We start from the raw sequence: 20,968 nt of genomic DNA, 5'->3' as shown, positions 1-20,968 counted from the left end.
TCAGGGGACCTTTTGCTCTGGGATCTTTTGCCTGATGAAAGAAATAAATAAGCTGGAAAGAAGAACTTAATCAATTAGAAAGTTTGAGGTCAAAATGGAGGTAGTGGAAATCCTCTTCCAGTTTTTGCCCGTTTCCTCTCTTTTCAGCCAAGTAGATAGCTGGGCAAGTCCGCCTGCTTGTTAAGAATGGCTTTTTTGTTCCCTGCAGTCCTGTAGGACTCCTGAATGTAAGCACCGTTGGTATCAGAGCCAGGAGACTGGGGACCTGTCCCTTGGGCTGTAGCCACAGAAGCTAGAGTGTCAGACATGTGTATAAGCTCTCTCCGGGGAGATGCCGGTGACTTAGTTTTATGATTAGAATAGGCTGCAGGGAGAAGGCAGGGTGGGTGGGCAGCTTCCCTGGGAGACTGCTGGCGGCCGCTGGCTGGGTGCTAAATCCGAGGCCCCGCCCTGAGGCCTCATCCTTTAAAGCAGGCAGAGAAACTCCTGTCCAGGAAAGAATGGGAAGTGGGCGGTTTTGTCTACTACCTCTGCAGTGAGCCTTGGGGGGATAGCTGTGGTGGGGGCTCCCCTGCCTGTCCTTGAATTACTGCTGCTTTGCTTGCTGTGTAGTCTTTAGGTTCTCATGCACCTCAGCCCTTTTGACTTTCAGAGCTAGGCCTCTTAGCAGCGTAAAAGGCCTAGCTCTGAAAGTCAAAAGGGCTCTGTCTTCTGCAGTGAGGATCTTAAAACTGGGGCTCCAGAGGTGCTGTCCAAACCATTTTCTTCTTAGGGAGAAGCTGGAAGTTGGGGGTTTCCTTCCAACTGTATGTTGCTATGTTGGGGATAGGGGTTATGGCAAGAGTGTGTCTCAGACCTTCCTACCCATTTTCACGTGGGTGTTTTCCTCTTTTGCCAGAGGTGTCGGAGGGGACTTAGCTAGTTTCTGGATATCTTTCAGAGGGAATTCCTCCATATGCAGCTGTATATTCAATGTGTTTGTGAAAGGAGGCAAACTCAGGAGCCTCCTAAGTCTTCATCCTGGTCAAGTCCCATTCCAGCTTAATTAAGTGATCGAGACTTTGTCCGCCATTCTCCTGCGGCAGGAAGGCTTTGCCTAATGGGTCCCCGGGGCCTGGAAGCCACTGGTGGCTAGTGGCTGCGGCAGAGTCTCTAGTGGGCCAATTAGAGGGCAGTGATACTGTTAGGAATTAGTTGGACAGTTGGATAGTCAGGGCCAGGGTCCCCAACAATGAAATGAAAATATGGAGTTGGGGCAGCTAATATAGAACAGCACTGACATCCTGTTTTGCAGCTTAAGCAGGACCCCACCAGCATTCTGCTTTGCAGCCGTTGCAGAAATGACTTCTGCAAAACGTCCTCAGATAAGGCAGGTAACCAAAAAACATTTGTCAGTATCACTGGGGAGGGGCGGTTAATAAAGAAGACTTCAGATGTCAGGGGAAAAAAAGGAAAAAAAGACCATCAGCACGTAGAATTTAGCCTAATAGACTTTAGCACGTGGATGGATACAGGACCCAAGCCCTGATTGGCACCACTCAGCACACCTTGATTGCTTTAAATAGTTCCAGAAAAGAGCTCATAAAACCCCCTAAACTTAGAAACTCCAAGGGCAACACTCTTGCCACCCTCTACCCCAACCCAGGAGCTTTATAACATTGCTCAGTAAACTTTGCTTTACTGCTGGCCACTCTTCATCGGGTCTACCTCTTCATTCTTTGTGGGGGCATGACCAAGAAGGAGGGGCGGCACTAAAGGCAGAGAAAATCCTACAATACTCTGGCTGGTTCCCAAGTCCTCGTCTCCACCAGTGGACCTGCAAAGGGCTTCAGAGTTACTCCCTTACCAGATCAAGGGATTTCTATATTTATTCCTTAAAAAGTCATTAACTAAATCATATATCCTTAATCCCTGAAGAGAGCAGTAATAATTAAATGCTTTCACTCCTTCATTTATTGATGTCTTCTCAGTATTTCTCTGTGGAAATTTTGAAAAGCGGATGAAATCCATGAGGATATGCTTCATTGATTATCTTTTGGAAGGCCGTTGCTGCCAGGGCATGAAATCATGCTCTTTCATTTACTTTAATTATTCAATCTTGTTTTTCTGGAGCAATCTTTAGGTAAAGACACTTGCTTTTTAAGAATTTTAGTACAAAGAATTTTAGTACAAAGCAAATTTTAGTACTGGGCAAATTGCCAAATATTTCCCTATAATTTGCACGTTTACAGGTTGGCAAACCAAATTTTTTCTGTCAGCGTGCTCCTATCTCTTTCCCTTAGTTTAAGAGACAAAGAAGACAGGCTTGCTGCTATTATTTTGGTTGGTATATCTCTAGAGATAATTGGAAATCTTTTTTTGAGCATATTACATTCTAGAGATGATTATAACTGGTAAGAATTCCTGCAAAATGTAGACAGAAGTATGACACATTACATATTTTCTTTACGTACTATACCATTAATAAGGAATGCTTTGTTAGTTTTAGCATTCACATCAGGAAAAAACGGAATGCCTGGTTGAGTCCTTACTGTTTGGATGTAAAATAGAGGTCCTGAGCTTCCAGAACCTGACGATATACGAGGCACAGAAAAGAGAATAAGAAACAAACAAAAAACAACACAGACATACAGGAAAATAAAAAAAGAATAAGTCAACTATTATACTGTGTACTTTGGTATAGTCTCTTGCACTTGAAAATGCTCTGATTCTGGGGTGCCTGGGTGGCTCAGTCATTAAGGGTCTGCCTTTGGCTCAGGTCATGATCCCGGGGTCCTGGGATTGAGCCCTGCTCGGCCAGGAGCCTGCTTCTCCCTCTGCCACTCCCCCTGCTTATGTTCCCTCTCTAGCTGTATGTCTCTTTCTGTAAAATAAATAAAATCTTTAAAAGAGAAAAAAAATTTTAAATTAAGTTGTGATTCTGACCTTCAAGTGTGTCTCCTTGTATTACAGAGCAGAATTCAAAGCCAATTAGGTGTAGATTTAGAAAAATAGAAGCCAGATATTTCAAGGGGAAGCATTTATTGAGGACAGGATAACAGTTGTCTTCATTTGCTTTACCTGAACAGATCATACTTGGCAACAGTAGCTCCATCTTTAGTTAGGTTCTTCTGCCTGCTGAAATGAAGAGTCCTGCCTTCAAAGGGTCTTTCATCTGAGAGGCAAGCTCTGGTGGTTATTGTGAATTCTCCTTTTGCTCTCAGTTTTGCATCTGGTATTAAACCTTATAATCCATCAGAAGTGGAAGTATAGCTGCATATAGTTGGCACCAACAGAATGACCATCCACTCATTCACTCTTTCTTTCAGCAAGTATTTACCGTGTACCCGTTATGTGCAGCACTCAATTAAGAACTGGAAACGCAGCAGCAAACAAAAGATCTATACCTCAGCTTATAGATCTTGCTTCCTCGTGGGAGAGATAGACAATAAATAAGTCAAATAAACAAACCATGCCATATGGTCATAGGAAATAGAGGTAGGAAAAGGAGATGCGGAGTGCGGTGGTAAAATTATACACAGGGTGGCCATGGAAGGACTTACCGAGAAGGAGGAATTTGAGAAAAGACCTGAAGGAAGTGAGAGGCTGAATTGGAAGGTATCTGGAGAATAGCATTCCAGAAAATGCTCCATGGCAAGAATGAAATGGATCATCCAAGAAACAACGAGGAGACCAGCATGGTACCGGGGGAGTCATTATGAGGCAGGATAGCAAGAGAAGAAGTCAGGCAATAGAGAAGAGGAAGAACGTTATAGAGCCTTTGAGGTCACTTTTTCTCTGAGATGTCATTTGGAGAAGAGGAATCGCATCCGGTTTAGGCTTCAATAAGACGTCACTGCGGGTGGGGGAGGGAGTGAGGGAGATTGGAAGCAAACGATGAGTCAGAGGAGGCTATCGCAGTAGTTCAGTCAGCTGATGGCAGTGGCATGGCCATGGTGGGGGACAGTGGAGTGGCGAGGTACATACATTCTGGATAGTTCTAAAAGATAGATCTGATAGTCTTCATCAGTAGATTGGTCATAGGGCATAATAGAAATTGAAGAGCCAAGGAGGATTTGAAGATACGTGATCTACTTGGCGGCACGAATTGCAATGAACAGAGATGGGGGAAACTATGGGAGAAGCAGGGACATCAGGAGCTCAGCTTTGGGCTTGTTAAATTGAGACCTGTCAGACATCCAATAGGACATGGCAGGAGAGATGAGCTGTGAAGGTGTGAATTTGAGAGTCACGGCATATAAATCATATTGAAAGTTAAGAGGCTGGATGAATGAGTATAGACAGATCTCTCAAGAATTTTGCTATGAAGAAAAAGAGAAATAGGACATTTAGGAAGACCTTGACTAGGTGAGACAAGATGTTCTTAGAGAAGCAGAAGCAAAGCCTGTAAGTCCATATGTGGACACATTTACATTTTAGCAAGACCATTAGCTGCTGTGTTGAGGAAAGACTGAAGGAGCACCCTCTTATTCTGAGCCATCAGTGGAGGTCATATCCCATGCTTTTTTTCATATGCCAACTTGCAGATAATGCCAGCCACACTCATGGACGAATTAGTAAGAAGCCAGGTCATCAAGACGAGAAGTAGAGCAGGAGCGTGCGAAGACTTAGAGTAAGACACGTCATTGGAAGCGCAGTCAAAGCAAGCAAGTTCTGGAACAGCACTGTTGGCTCCTTGCCAGGAATTCAGACCACAAAATTGACCCTAATGCATTAGAAAGCAGAAGTGCTATGAGGACAGCTATGGCTCTCGTATCTGAATCCTCTCGTTCAGTTAGTATTAATCCTTGTTTTTCATACAGCCAGGAGATGGAAGGGTCACAGTTCATTCTTAGGAGGTAGAAAGGAGGGAACTGGGATTGGGTATTTGGACCTAGTCTGACCCTAGAGTAGAAAAGATAATCATGGTGAAAGAGCATCCCACCAGTGAAAGCCACGCTGTTGTCAGCTTTCTTCTCTGTTTCATTCCATTCACCATCTAGAATTCCCCCTGACAATTTACTCTACCCCTTTATTATAATGATCTCTAAATAGTTCAGTTTCTAGACAGAACAGAAGTGGCCGCTGGGCTCTGTTAGAAACACCTTAGGAAAACTTCTCTTGGTTTCCTTAACCAGCTGGCCTCACTGGAGCTTTACTCTCTATAAACCTTTATTTTGAATCCTTCTCAGGGAGGGGTGCTTTGGAGAGGGCCAGGTTCTCTGCTTTCCCTCTTTGACTGCCATGCCCATGTCTAGGAAACATGGTATATAAATAAAAGTGCAGGAGAGTTTAGATTTGCCTGGGCCAAGATGGGGACCTCTGATACTCCCTGAAAGGGGTTCGGGGTAAAAAAGTGCCCTAGGGTCAGGCCATGTGACACAGGATGAGGGAGAGGAAAATTAATGGAAATAACTAGAGGAAGCAAAATTCTGTTTGAAGAGGAATGTGAGTAAACAGAGCCACTCGAGGCATATTGTAATAGGATATGTAGATGCCATATTATCAAGGAAGCATTTGGAAATGCCGTTGGACCACTGGCATTCTCAAGTTCTAACTATCGCCCTGATCCTCCCTCACTTGCTCCCCCATGACATCAAGGAAGGGCTGTGACTGTCTCATGCCCCACAGTATTGTTGCCTTTTGATCAGCTTCCTGGGGTGCTAGGAAGGCAGAGGGAAGGAACTAGGCTGGATTAAAGGCACCCCTCCTCCATCTCTGCCCACCTGAGCTAGAGAAGCGAAGAAGTCTCTGCCATTGTTTGCAGGGCAAAAACTGTCCTAATGCGAACACCTTCCAATGTGAATCAAGGTGACAAGGTTAAATTCTCAACTGAGAACTTCAGTATAATTCTTGCATATACTTTAGAACTTGCTTTTGCTCTGCAGGCTGTTGATGAAGTACAGCATGCTGAACCATCTTTATCAGTGTGGTGGGACTTCCCAGGCTGTGCCCCTAGGACTGAGGTGTTATTCTTGAATGTTGGTTGCACTTGTGTACACGTGTTTTTTTGGTATTCATCCTTTTGTCCTTTTTAGGCTTCATTCCCACTATGTTATAAGGCAAAGTCTACAATTTCTATTGCTTTGGCACTCTTAGTCCAGGGAAAGATACATTAGTTTTGTGTCCAAAGCACTGAATGAACATGGTTGAATAAAAATGAACTGCAGGGCAATCCTATATGTAGAATGAAATATGAATTATTCAGAATAAATTGCCAATCTGACTTCTTAACTTTAGAAAAAGGGCAATACATGATTTAATTAGAATGATGCTTTGCACTGAAACACATTAAATGTTTTTTTTAATTTAATGTGTTTTTTTTTAAATTTCTAAGCATTCTCACTGTAATCTCATGTAGGGGAACTTCTTAGAACAGATAAGAAAATGTGAAGTATTTTTTACCATTCTAACTGGTGTGAGGTGGTGAGGATGTGGGGAAAGGGGAACTCCCTTAAAATTGCTAGTGGCAATGCAAGCTTGTTTGGGCAATCTGGAAAACAGCTTGGCAGTTCCTCAAGAAGATAAAAACAAGCTACCCTACAACCCAGCAATTACACTACTAGGTATTTACCCGAAGGATACAAATATAGTGATCTGAAGGGACACCTGCACCCCAATGTTTATAGCAGCAATGTCTACAATAGCCAAGACAGGGGAAGAGCCCAGATGTTCATCGATAGATGAATGGATAAAGAAGATGTGGTGTCTATATACAATGGAATATTACGCAGCCATCAAAAAAATGAAATATTGCCATTTGCAATGACATGGAGGGAACTGGAGGGTATTATGCTAAGTGAAATAAATCAATCAGAGAAAGGCAGTTATCATATGATTTCACTCATATGTGGAATTTAAGAAACAAAACAGAAGATCATAGGGGAAGGGAGGGAAAAATAAAGTAAGACAAAATCATAAGAGACTCTTATCCTTAGGAAACAAACAGGGTTGTTGCAGGGGAGGTGGATGGGTGGATGGCATTAAGGAGAGCACTCGATAAAATGAGCCCTCGGTGTTATATACAACTGATGAACCACTATATTCTACCTCTGAAACTAATAATGTACTATATGTTAATTAATTGAAGGTAATTAAAAATAACTTTAAAAAAGAAAGAAAATGTAAAATGATTCAATTTTGGTGCCTTCCCCAGATCTGAGACCCTAACGTGTATGTGCCAGTTTTTGTAGACTAACCAGTCTCATCCCTGTCCCAAGGATGTATACTTGTGACTATTAACCAAGATAAGATCAAGGAAGGGCCCTTGTAGAGAAGCATAAGCATGTTATGGGGTTTGAAGGAGGAAAAAAACACATCACTTGGGGAAGTTAGTCCAGGCTTTGTGAGGGAGATGGTGTAAGGAATGGTCTTTTTTTTTTTTTTAAGATTTTATGTATTTATTTGACAGAGAGATACATAGCGAGAGAGGAAACACAAATAGAGGGAGTGGCAGAGGGAGAAGTAGGCCTCCTGCCAAGGAGCCCATGTGGGACTCCATCCCAGGACCCTGGGATCATGACCCCAGCTGAAGGCAGACACTTAATGACTTACCACCCAGGAGCCTCAAGGAATGGTCTTTGAAGGATGGATAGACTTATTAGCTCTATGTTGGGGAAAATTGTTCCAGCCAGGTGAGGATAAGAGCCCCTGAAAAGGTGTGGATCTTAGGAAGTTATGGCTAAGAATTAAGGTAAATACAGAGACACAGTGTTCCCTTGTCTAATTGGAAACATGGGTTTTAAAGTACAGGTAAGCTGAGAGAGATTGATGGTAATTTTAACCATAATAGCTGGCAAATATGGGGTACATTTTTCTCAGATGCCAGACATTGTAGAAAGTGATTTACATATGGAATCTCTTTTAATTTGGAAAAGGTCAGGGCTATTTTTGCCGAAGAATTTTTTTGTTTCTATTGCTTTGTTTTTGCTTTGCTGAATAATTTTTCATAAAGGAACAACATTAACAGAGTTGTCATAAAGTAGGTTCATACAGAGATGAGACAGAGGGAAAGACACAAGATAGGGAGAGCACTCAGAAGGTGATTTGTACGTTCTCCTCAAGAATTAATGAGGACTTGAGTTATTCCACTTATGAATGTAAGTGAAAATACAAAATTGGGTTGGTTTGAATGAGAATTAATTTTCTTTTTTTAAGTAGGCTCCATACCCGTGTGGGCTTGAACTCACAACCTTGACATCAAGAGTTACATGTTGGGTCAGCTAGGTGCCCCCAGAATTTATTTTAAGTTTCGTATTGCAATCTCTGCTAAAAAAGATTTTTTCTAACTCGGGACACTTACGTGGAAACTTAAGGACCTAGATGATCTACCGTCTTTCTGGGGTTCCTTCACTAAGATACGGGAAAAAAAGAGTCAACAAGGCCAAAGTCTCTCAGTGTCCTCTTGGGACAGAAACCCTGCAGCACACAGGATCTTCCCTCTCCCTCATTCCTTACATCTTATCTGTCCCCAGTTGACTAATGGGTCAAGATTGTCTTATCATATTGTTAACTTTCTTCTCTTATTTCATGTAATGAAAAAATCAGATTCCTTGAATGTTCAAGTTTTAAGCTGTTATGAAATGCTAATCCCAGTATTAACTGTTTACAGATTCCATTGTGATTGGATTTTGGGTTGGTCTGGCTGTCTTCGTGATTTTCATGTTTTTTGTGCTGACTTTGTTGACCAAGACAGGAGCGCCACACCAGGAGTAAGTTTGGGTCTTTCCTAAATATCTATTAAGCCCTGTGGGAACTAAATAAATAGACATACTGTCCAGGGCTGGGGTTGCTTCCAGTGGGGGAAAAAGGGGCTGGTTATGGATTTACTGCCTGTACCCAGTTGCCTTTGGGTGGAATCACCTTCCTCCTGGCACTTTGCCTCTTGGCCCTGGGGCTTGTTTTCAAGAAGATCCTTGTGAACCTAGGTTTCACAGTGATCTAGGCCTGATTTTTATTTTGAAATGTTTATTAATTAGGTTGTATTTTCTCCTATTCCCAGAAGAATTTGGGTGACTTACGAGACCAAAAATAGTGGGGAAGAAAAAAAGATAGTAGCAAAATGGGATGAAAACCAGTTATTTATTTATTTATTCATTTATTTTCATTTATTAATTTATTCATTCTATAAATATTTTCTAGGTAACTATGTGCTACATATTATACTAAGTGACAGGAAGTAAATTAGTTACTAATTAAGAAAATTCAAGAAAATTAGAGTATGCTAGGATCTATATTAATCTATGATGTAGTTTTTAATTAAGTTAAAAAGAAATTTAATTAATTAATTAAGAATTGATTTAAATAAAAAATATTTTTGTTATGTTATGTTAGTCACCATACAGTATGTCATTAGTTTTTGATGCAGTGTTCCATGATTCATTGTTTGCATATAACACCCAGTGCTCCAAGCAATATGTTTTTTTTTTTTTTTTTTTTTAAGATTATTTATTTATTTATTTGACAGACACAGAATACAAGTAAGCAGAGAGGCAGGCAGAGAAAGAGGAGGAAGCAGGCTCCCAGCTGAGCAGAGAGCCCAATGTGGGGCTCGATCCCAGGATCTGGGATCATGACCTGAGCCGAAGGCAGGGGCTTTAACCCACTGAGCCACCCAGGTGCCCCCCAAGCAATATGTTTTAAAAAAAACATTTCAAGGAGCAGAGAAATAGTTACAACTGGGTACTCCGTTGAATTATTGACAATAAAACAGTGAGTTCACCACTGAGCTTCCTTGAAGCTAGGATAAAAAGAGAAACACCAAGAATTATATAATTCTCAGGGCAGGATAAAGAACATTTGTGTTGGGCCTCGGATTTATGGAGGAAATGATTACATGACTCTTAAAGAACATTGTGTAACATCAGAAGGTGTTTTTTCAGTTGTGGATTGCAAAAAACTAAGAAATGTTTTCGAGGATTTTTATTATCCCAACTCTTCAAAAAAGCAAGAAATAACATATGTTGAATACCTTTTTAGTCAGTCCCAACCAGCAGAGATAGCACACTCCATATAGGTAATTGGAAGAGCTTTCGATGACAAGACTATCCCCGAGTTGTGGCCAGATGGAAAGATAATCCGACAGGACAGTGCAGGGTCCCCCAGGCGACCAACACTGAGGAACAGGTACCAGCCACCCTAGATCTGAAGGGGACCCAGGAGTTTCGTGAAAAGGGTGGCCGAAAGGAGCTGTGACTTTGGGTTGAAGGACAGAGCTAGCCCGATGGGACCCATCTCAGGGAGGGACCCCAAACCCATCTCAGGGAGGGACCCCAAAATAAATACCAAGTCCTTATTTTCCTTCTTCCTTCCACCTCTTACCATCGCTCTCCATGGGCTGACCACAGGGGCACAGCCAGCAGCCAGTCTCCTCCAACAGAGGTCAGTTTTCTAAGCCACAGAGCGCACAGCAGCAGGCAGAATGGCAGAGAGCTGCCTGGGAGAGTAAGTGGAAGAAATGTAGCACATATCCTACCATTTTCCATCTAGTCGCCCTCCTACTCCGCATAGCCTGGCAACAGGGTTCTCCTCATTGTCGTATCCCCTCACACTCTCTCCCGTGGCTGTTGTTCAGTCTTCAGCCTGCACTTGCATACTGTAACAAGTTCCTGGGGAAAGGGAGCGGTTCTGCTCTTCACTCAGCTATTTTCAGACATTAAGGTGCAGAAAAAAAAAATTAAACACATTTTAAATGGAAGGAAAATAACATTTATTGAAGCCTACGGAGACATCTGGTTGAGAATCTCTTTAACAGCCACTGAAAAACCACTAAAAAGACAGGGAACTTCCCTTTCTTCTGTGGGCTCATAAAAATCCGTGCATGCCTTTGCTTCTGTTATACTGGTCCAGGGAATTTGAAGATAGGGTGTGGGTTGCAACAGTGGTAAGAAAAGCAGAGGACAGACTTAGGTTAGGGAACACCTCATGGTGTTCACTGTGATCTTCCTTTTCTTCAAAGGGACAGATTTTCGCAGAACTGTTGGGATGTGTTTGCTTGATATAGGACGCACGTGATCTTTACGCTTGAAAACGCCCTACCCACAAAGAAAACATGACTTCACGTCATGATTAACTTTATACACCAAGCTATCGAGGCCATGATACCGAAATAGTTGATCAAATATTATTCTAGGCATTTCTGCATTTATGTTTTTCATTGAGTTAACATTTAAATCAGTAGACTGAGGAAAGCAGAACATCCTCCGTAATGTGAGTGGGTTTCATCCAATCAATCATTGGAAAGCCTCCCTTGAAAGAGAATGACGTCTCTCAAGCAGAGAGGAATTCCCACTGAAGATTGCCCACAGCCTCCTTCTGCAGCTCTTCCCTGGGGCTCCAGCCCGCCAGCTTACCTGGCAGATTTTGGACTTGCTAGCCTCCACAGTCCACGTGAACCAGTTCCTTAAAATAAAAAATTAAATTAAAATAAATTAATATATTTAAATAATTAAAATAAATCTCTCTCAGATACACACACACACACACACACTCACACACTCTGGTTGTTTTTGTCTCTCTGGAGCCCTCTGATCCATCTCCTTAATCTGTCACAGTGACCCTGGGTAGCTGAGACTGTTTCCAGTCTTTCAATTGGCAGTTCAGTCCTCCTGCTAGCTGGGTTTTCTGAATAATCTGAATGATATAAGATGGTGGTTCTGAATAATCTCAATGATATAAGAGCGGTTATTGTAATTCTGTGCTTTTTAATGAGGTTAAGGAGAAAGTCTAACCTTTTTTTGACTTCAATAAATGGATCAGCCCTCAGGGCCGCATTGTAGATGCTTTTTTGAGTCTGCGGCAGTATAAGACATGGCGTTTGGTTGCTTTATATCATAATAGAAGCCTGAAAGAAACAGACATGAGGCAAAAATCCCTGAGTGGATCAGTTAAAGAGGTTTTTAGATCTTAGTAAATTTGACATTCATTTGGCAGAAATTTTCTCTAAAGGAGACATTATTTTTTTCCACTTGGTCAGCTTTAATCTAAAACAACCAATTTAAGCTTCCCTGTGTGATAATTAGGCGTGGAGGAAAGAATGATAAATCACTGAGAATAATAAGAGCTTTTTAAAAAATATTTACCATATGCTAGGGTCTGCTCATCCCCTTATTTTTGTAATCTCACTAAGTCCTCACAGAAAGATGAAGTAAATCTTTTAGGCATTCCAACTTCACAGATGAGAAAAATGAATCACTTGTCTGACGTCTCACAGGTAAAAACAACTATTGGTCCAGGCCTCAAACACAAACCTCGTGGACTCAGAAGTTCTTATTATTAACCACTACAGGAATGATCTTGTGTTGGTAATTTTTAATCTCTTCCTTCTCCAGAACTAAAGATACTAGCAACCAATCACATTTGTTTCCTTCTGTCACTTATTGGACCATGCGTGGGTTCTGGAGTCAAACATTTCCGGATTGACTTACTGAGACTTTGGGCTGGATTCTTAACCTCTCCTGGCCTGAAATTCCTCTTGTATAAAAATAAAATAGTATCTGCCTCCTCGGATTATTATTATTTAAAAATTTTATTTATTTATTTGACAGAGAGAGAGACTGTGAGAGAGGGAACACAAGCAGGGGGAGTGGGAGAGAGAGAAGCAGGCTTCCAAAGGAGCAGGAGCCCGATGCAGGACTCGATCCCAGGATCGTGGGATCATGAGCTGAGCTGAAGGCAGATGCTTAACAGCCAAGCCACCCAGGCGTCCCTGCCTCTGAGGATTATTGTAAAGGCTCAATGAGCTGACACCTGTGGAATGGCTTGCACAGGCTGGATTCACGGTGGTACTCAGAGAAGGTTAGTCCCTCCCTGGCTTGCTGGTTGGAGGTCCTGCTGAGAGCTGCGGGTCTTGGTAAATAGGAAGAGGGAGAACAACAAGAAACCCATGCTCCCATGGGACAGCCAGGCCGTAAGCTTTCACATTTTATCTGCACTTGGGAGTTCTCTACCCCAGCCTCATCTTGGGTGTGTCTCTCAGGCAAATGGTGGGATGATTTTAGAAAGGAGGCTAAGGAGAGAGTCTTGGTAATTGGTCAGAAAAACTAATGTGTCTGCTTTGCACATCAGGCTCTCTGCGTGGTTTGTCACAAAGAACAGTTACTTACTCAAGTAAGATGTCAGGCAGCATCCTTTTGAAATATGACTCCAATACTCTGGTTAATATCCCTGATCGAGTCTGCAAGTTCAGATTGGACTAGTGCTGAGTTTACTGCTTAACTGTCTTTCTCTCCATGGAGGTATTTCAGGCCAGGATGTGCATCTCCTTAAAAGTAGTAAGACGCAAGGATGGTAGCTGCCACAACCCATGCTTCTCATCCTTGTTCCCATGCCCACAGAGACATCACTAATCAGCTGTGTTATCAACCTATAAAGCTGAGACTTGGCCTCAGAATTGTTTTCAAAACATCACTTGGGGGACACTTGGGTGGCTCAGTCGGTTGACCATCTAACTCTTTTTTTTTTTTTATTTTTTATTTTTTATTTTTTATTTTTTATAAACATATATTTTTTATATACATATATTTTTATCCCCAGGTCTGTGAATCACCAGGTTTACACACTTCACAGCACTCACCAAATCACATACCCTCCCCAATGTCCATAATCCCACCCCCTTCTCCCCAACCCCCTCCCCCCGGCAACCCTCAGTTTGTTTTGTGAGATTAAGAGTCACTTATGGTTTGTCTCCCTCCCAATCCCATCTTGTTTCATTTATTCTTCTACCCACTTAAGCCTCCATGTTGCATCACCACTTCCTCATATCAGGGAGATCATATGATAGTTGTCTTTCTCTGCTTGACTTATTTCGCTAAGCATGATACGCTCTAGTTCCATCCATGTTGTTGCAAATGGCAAGATTTCATTTCTTTTGATGGCTGCATAGTATTCCATTGTGTATATATACCACATCTTCTTGATCCATTCATCTGTTGATGGACATCTAGGTTCTTTCCATAGTTTGGCTATTGTGGACATTGCTGCTATAAACATTCGGGTGCATGTGCTCCTTTGGATCACTACATTTGTATCTTTAGGGTAAATACCCAATAGTGCAATTGCTGGGTCATAGGGCAGTTCTATTTTCAACATTTTGAGGAACCTCCATGCTGTTTTCCAGAGTGGCTGCACCAGCTTGCATTCCCACCAACAGTGTAGGAGGGTTCCCCTTTCTCCGCATCCTCGCCAGCATCTGTCATTTCCTGACTTGTTGATTTTAGCCATTCTGACTGGTGTGAGGTGATATCTCATTGTGGTTTTGATTTGTATTTCCCTGATGCCAAGTGATATGGAGCACTTTTTCATGTGTCTGTTGGCCATCTGGATGTCTTCTTTGCAGAAATGTCTGTTCATGTCTTCTGCCCATTTCTTGATTGGATTATTTGTTCTTTGGGTGTTGAGTTTGCTAAGTTCTTTATAGATTCTGGACACTAGTCCTTTATCTGATATGTCGTTTGCAAATATCTTCTCCCATTCTGTCAGTTGTCTTTTGATTTTGTTAACTGTTTCCTTTGCTGTGCAAAAGCTTTTGATCTTGATGAAATCCCAGTAGTTCATTTTTTCCCTTGCTTCCCTTGCCTTTTGCGTTGTTCCTAGGAAGATGTTGCTGCGGCAGAGGTCGAAGAGGTTGCTGCCCGTGTTCTCCTCAAGGATTTTGATGGATTCCTTTCGTACATTGAGGTCCTTCATCCATTTTGAGTCTATTTTTGTGTGTGGTGTAAGGAAATGGTCCAATTTCATTTTTCTGCATGTGGCTGTCCAATTTTCCCAGCACCATTTATTGAAAAGGCTGTCTTTTTTCCATTGGACATTCTTTCCTGCTTTGTCGAAGATTAGTTGACCATAGAGTTGAGGGTCTATTTCTGGGCTCTCTATTCTGTTCCATTGATCTATGTGTCTGTTTTTGTGCCAGTACCATGCTGTCTTGATGATGACAGCTTTGTAATAGAGCTTGAAGTCCGGAATTGTGATGCCACCAACGTTGGCTTTCTTTTTCAATATCCCTTTGGCTATTCGAGGTCTTTTCTGGTTCCATATAAATTTTAGAATTATTTGTTCCATTTCTTTGAAAAAGATGGATGGTACTTTGATAGGAATTGCATTAAATGTGTAGATTGCTTTAGGTAGCATAGACATTTTCACAATATTTATTCTTCCAATCCAGGAGCATGGAACATTTTTCCATTTCTTTGTGTCTTCCTCAATTTCTTTCATGAGTACTTTATAGTTTTCTGAGTATAGATTCTGTGTCTCTTTGGTTAGGTTTATTCCTAGGTATCTTATGGTTTTGGATGCAATTGTAAATGGGATTGACTCCTTAATATCTCTTTCTTCTGTCTTGCTGTTGGTGTAGAGAAATGCAACTGATTTCTGTGCATTGATTTTATATCCTGACACTTTACTGAATTCCTGTATAAGTTCTAGCAGTTTTGGAGTGGAGTCTTTTGGGTTTTCCACATATAGTATCATATCATCTGCGAAGAGTGATAATTTGACTTCTTCTTTGCCGATTTGGATGCCTTTAATTTCCTTTTGTTGTCTGATTGCTGAGGCTAGGACCTCTAGTACGATGTTGAATAGCAGTGGTGATAATGGACATCCCTGCCGTGTTCCTGACCTTAGCGGAAAAGCTTTCAGTTTTTCTCCATTGAGAATGATATTTGCGGTGGGTTTTTCATAGATGGCTTTGATGATATTGAGGTATGTGCCCTCTATCCCTACACTTTGAAGAGTTTTGATCAGGAAGGGATGTTGTACTTTGTCAAATGCTTTTTCAGCATCTATTGAGAGTATCATATGGTTCTTGTTCTTACTTTTATTGATGTGTTGTATCACATTGACTGATTTGCGGATGTTGAACCAACCTTGCAGCCCTGGAATAAATCCCACTTGGTCGTGGTGAATAATCTTTTTAATGTACTGTTGAATCCGATTGGCTAGTATTTTGTTGAGTATTTTCGCATCTGTGTTCATCAAGGATATCGGTCTATAGCTCTCTTTTTTGGTGGGATCCTTGTCTGGTTTTGGGATCAAGGTGATGCTGGCCTCATAAAATGAGTTTGGAAGTTTTCCTTCCATTTCTATTTTTTGGAACAGTTTCAGGAGAATAGGAATTAGTTCTTCTTTAAATGTTTGGTAGAATTCCCCCGGGAAGCCGTCTGGCCCTGGGCTTTTGTTTGTTTGGAGATTTTTAATGACTGTTTCAATCTCCTTACTGGTTATGGGTCTGTTCAGGCTTTCTATTTCTTCATGGTTCAGTTGTGGTAGTTTATATGTTTCTAGGAATGCATCCATTTCTTCCAGATTGTCAAATTTATTGCCGTAGAGTTGCTCATAGTATGTTCTTATAATAGTTTGTATTTCCTTGGTGTTAGTTGTGATCTCTCCTCTTTCATTCATGATTTTATTTATTTGGGTCCTTTCTCTTTTCTTTTTGATAAGTCGGGCCAGGGGTTTATCAATTTTATTAATTCTTTCAAAGAACCAGCTCCTAGTTTCGTTGATTTGTTCTATTGTTTTTTTGGTTTCTATTTCATTGATTTCTGCTCTGATCTTTATGATTTCTCTTCTCCTGCTGGGCTTAGGGTTTCTTTCTTGTTCCTTCTCCAGCTCCTTTAGGTGTAGGGTTAGGTTGTGTACCTGAGACCTTTCTTGTTTCTTGAGAAAGGCTTGTACCGCTATATATTTTCCTCTCAGGACTGCCTTTGTTGTGTCCCACAGATTTTGAACCGTTGTATTTTCATTATCATTTGTTTCCATGATTTTTTTCAATTCTTCTTTAATTTCCCGGTTGACCCATTCATTCTTTAGAAGGATACTGTTTAGTCTCCATGTATTTGGGTTCTTTCCAAACTTCCTTTTGTGGTTGAGTTCTAGCTTTAGAGCATTGTGGTCTGAAAATATGCAGGGAATGATCCCAATCTTTTGATACCGGTTGAGTCCTGATTTAGGACCGAGGATGTGATCTATTCTGGAGAATGTACCATGTGCACTAGAGAAGAATGTGTATTCTGTTGCTTTGGGATGAAATATTCTGAATATATCTGTGATGTCCATCTGGTCCAGTGTGTCATTTAAGGCCTTTATTTCCTTGCTGATCTTTTGCTTGGATGACCTGTCCATTTCAGTGAGGGGAATATTAAAGTCCCCTACTATTATTGTATTGTTGTTTATGTGTTTCTTTGATTTTGTTATTAATTGGTTTATATAGTTGGCTGCTCCCACGTTGGGGGCATAGATATTTAAAATTGTTAAATCTTCTTGTTGGACAGACCCTTTGAGTATGATATAGTGTCCTTCCTCATCTCTTATTACAGTCTTTGGCTTAAAATCTAATTGATCTGATATAAGGATTGCCACTCCTGCTTTCTTCTGATGTCCATTAGCATGGTAAATTCTTTTCCACCCCCTCACTTTAAATCTGGAGGTGTCTTCAGGCTTAAAATGTGTTTCTTGGAGGCAACATATAGATGGGTTTTGTTTTTTTATCCATTCTGATACCCTGTGTCTTTTGACAGGGGCATTTAGCCCATTCACATTCAGGGTAACTATTGAGAGATATGAATTTAGTGCCATTGTATTGCCTGTAAGGTGACTGTTACTGTATATGGTCTCTGTTCCTTTCTGATCTACCACTTGTAGGCTCTCTCTTTGCTTAGAGGACCCCTTTCAATATTTCCTGTAGAGCTGGTTTGGTATTTGCAAATTCTTTCAGTTGTTGTTTGTCCTGGAAGCTTTTAATCTCTCCTTCTATTTTCAATGATAGCCTAGCTGGATATAGTATTCTTGGCTGCATGTTTTTCTCGTTTAGTGCTCTGAAAATATCATGCCAGCTCTTTCTGGCCTGCCAGGTCTCTGTGGATAAGTCAGCTGCCAATCTAATATTTTTACCATTGTATGTTACAGACTTCTTTTCCCGGGCTGCTTTCAGGATTTTCTCTTTGTCATTGAGACTTGTAAATTTTACTATTATGTGACGGGGTGTGGGCCTATTCTTATTTATTTTGAGGGGCATTCTCTGAACCTCCTGAATTTTGATGCTTGTTCCCTTTGCCATATTGGGGAAATTCTCCCCAATAATTCTCTCCAGTATACCTTCTGCTCCCCTCTCACTTTCTTCTTCTTCTGGAATCCCAATTATTCTAATGTTGTTTCGTCTTATGGTGTCACTTATTTCTCGAATTCTCCCCTCGTGGTCCAGTAGCTGTTTGTCCCTCTTTTGATCAGCTTCTTTATTCTCTGTCATTTGGTCTTCTATATCACTAATTCTTTCTTCTGCCTCATTTATCCTAGCAGTGAGAGCCTCCATTTTTGATTGCACCTCATTAATAGCTTTTTTGATTTCAACTTGGTTAGATTTTAGTTCTTTTATTTCTCCAGAAAGGGCTTTTATATCTCTCGAGAGGGTTTCTCTAATATCTTCCATGCCTTTTTCGAGCCCGGCTAGAACCTTGAGAATTGTCATTCTGAACTCTAGATCTGACATATTACCGATGTCTGTATTGATTAGGTCCCTAGCCTTCGGTACTGCCTCTTGTTCTTTTTTTTGTGGTGAATTTTTACGTCTTGTCATTTTGTCCAGATAAGAGTAAATGAAGGGGCAAGTAAAATACTAAAAGGGTGGCAACAACCCCAGGAAAGTATGCTTTAGCCAAATTAGAAGAGATCCAAAATCGTGAGTGGGGAGAAAGGGGATAAAAAGAGGTTCAAAAAGGAAGAAAGAAAAAAGAAAAAAAAAAAAAAAAAAGAAAAGAATTTTTTTTTAAAAAAGAAAACACCTAAGAAAAATGTAAAAAAATATATATATATATTAGATAAACTAGTAAAAAATCGTTAAAAAAGAAAAAGGTAACAGTTAAAAAAAAAAAAAATTTTACCCGAAGGCGAGAAAAAAAAAAAAAAATGAAAAAGAAAAAATTAAATTAACTGCAAGACTAAAAAAAATCACAGGAAAAAAGCCATGAGTTCCGTGCTTGGCTTTCTCCTCCTCTGGAATTCTGCTGCTCTCCTTGGTATTGAAACCGCACTCCTTGGTAGGTGAGCTTGGTCTCGGCTGGATTTCTTGTTGATCTTCTGGGGGAGGGGCCTGTTGTAGTGATTTTCAAGTGTCTTTGCCCCAGGCGGAATTACACCGCCCTTACCCGGGGCCGGGGTGAGTAATCCGCTCGGGTTTGCTTTCAGGAGCTTTTGTTCCCTGAGCGCTTTCCGTAGAGTTCCAGAGGACGGGAATACAAATGGCGGCCTCCTGGTCTCCGGCCCGGAGGAGCCGAGAGCCCAGGGCCCCACTCCTCAGTGCGCCCTCAGAGAACAGCGCCCAGTTACTCCCGTCTGCCTGACCTCCGGCCGCGCTCCGAGCTCACCGAGCCTGCGACCGGTTCAAGGTAACACGGAGCTGCGAGCTTACTGTCGGCTCTGTCTCTGTAGCCGGCTTTCCCGTTCCAATACCCGCAAGCTCTGCGACACTCAGACACCCCCGATCCTTCTGTGACCCTGCGGGACCTGAGGCCACGCTGACCCCGCGTGGGCTTCGCTCCGGTTTAGCCTCTGGAGCGATGTCCCTCCGCGGAACAGACTTTTAAAAGTCCTGATTTTGTGCGCGGTTGCTCCGCCGCTTGCCGGGAGCCGGCCCCTCCCCCCGGGGTCTATCTTCCCGTCGCTTTGGATTCACTTCTCCGCCGGTCCTACCTTTCAGAAAGTGGTTGTTTTTCTGTTTCCAGAATTGCTGTTCTTCTTCTCTTCGATCTGCCGATGGATTTTCAGGTGTTTGCAATCTTTAGATAAGCTATCTAGCTGATCTCCGGCTAGCTGAAGCAGTCTCAGCTTGCTACTTCTCCGCCATCTTGACTCCTCCCCTGGACCATCTAACTCTTGATTTTGGCTCCACTTGTGATTTCAGGGACCTGAGATCAAGCCCTAAGTGGGAGTCTGCTCGGATGCTTTCTCTCCCTCTGCCCTCCCCTTACTGTGCTCACATGTGGGCTCGTGCATGCTCTCTCTCAAAATAAATAAATAAATCTTTAAAAAAAACCCAAAAACATCTTTAAACAAACAAACAAAAAAACACAAAAAAATATTTAAAACAACAAGAACAACAACAACAAAAACAACCCAAAACAACCCTTTGGGCAGCCATCAGGAATCAATCACAGTTTACTCAATAGAGAATATGTGTTTGCCGTCTCTGGCTGGACCTTCATTTAACAGTGTTGGATGGTGGGAGTTGAGATCCATTCACTCCACAGAGCCAATGACATCACAATAACATGGACAAGTTGTTTCCCTGAAGATTTCACATTGGGATCATATCAGCATAAGAACTTCAATTCTGGAGTCACTGGCTTCTCAAGGGCTTTGGCGAAGAATGGGAATGTATAATAATCAGACGAGGTAATGAGACGGTAACAAACAGCTCCTCAGACCTTGGTATGACACAAGACATGGTTATTTCTTACTCAAGCTGCATGTTTGCCGAGGGTCAGCAACAGGTGGATAGAAGCTTCTTGGCTTGTATCTGCAGTGTCTCCAGCACTCAGCCTCCTGGGTTCCTGTAACAGGGAAGAGCATCTGCAGAGATCTCACAACCGCCCTTCTGCTCTTCAGCCAGGAAATGGCGCACATTCCTTCCTCCCAGCAGCTCATTGGCCAGAACGAACCACACCCACGCACTGCCCAGGCTGAGAAGGGTAATCTGTGGGCCCAGAAGAAGAGAACCAGAACTAGAGAACACTGCTAGTAAAGTATACTGCAGAGGAAAAAAGACTATTATAAAGCTGACATCACCTTTCTTAAAAGCTTTTAGGCCCAAGAAACAGCTTTAATGGGGATTATTTTTCTTATGGAATATTTGCTGCTGTGTGGGGGGGAAGGGGAGCCAAAAAATCCCCTCTTACCTGGATCCTTTATGGACGATGAAGATAAAAAACCATTTCCTCCTGCTTTCTCAGCTAAGGGGCCATTTACTGTGTGTGATTTCCTGTTAAAGCATTATAGCCCC

At 41.8% G+C, this 20,968-nt stretch overlaps 1 protein-coding gene across 4 annotated transcripts in view; it reads left to right on the top strand.

The window, feature by feature from the left end:
• Positions 1–20,968, top strand: part of MRAP2 (melanocortin 2 receptor accessory protein 2) — a 54,017-nt gene that overhangs the window by 25,838 nt on the left and 7,211 nt on the right. For 3 of the 4 annotated variants that reach the window (XM_059177161.1, XM_059177162.1, XM_059177163.1), the window contains exon 3: positions 8,591–8,690. The exons of the other annotated variant lie outside the window; for it this stretch is intronic. In XM_059177161.1, the coding sequence (XP_059033144.1) occupies positions 8,591–8,690 (100 nt within the window). The remainder of the gene's footprint in view (positions 1–8,590; positions 8,691–20,968) is intronic. 4 annotated transcript variants of the gene reach the window in all.

Source organism: Mustela lutreola, chromosome 6, assembly GCF_030435805.1.
Source record: "Mustela lutreola isolate mMusLut2 chromosome 6, mMusLut2.pri, whole genome shotgun sequence".
In the NCBI taxonomy this organism is placed as follows: Eukaryota; Metazoa; Chordata; class Mammalia; order Carnivora; family Mustelidae; genus Mustela; species Mustela lutreola.
Note: the sequence above shows the minus strand (reverse complement) of the source record. Positions and strands in the feature narration are given on the sequence as shown.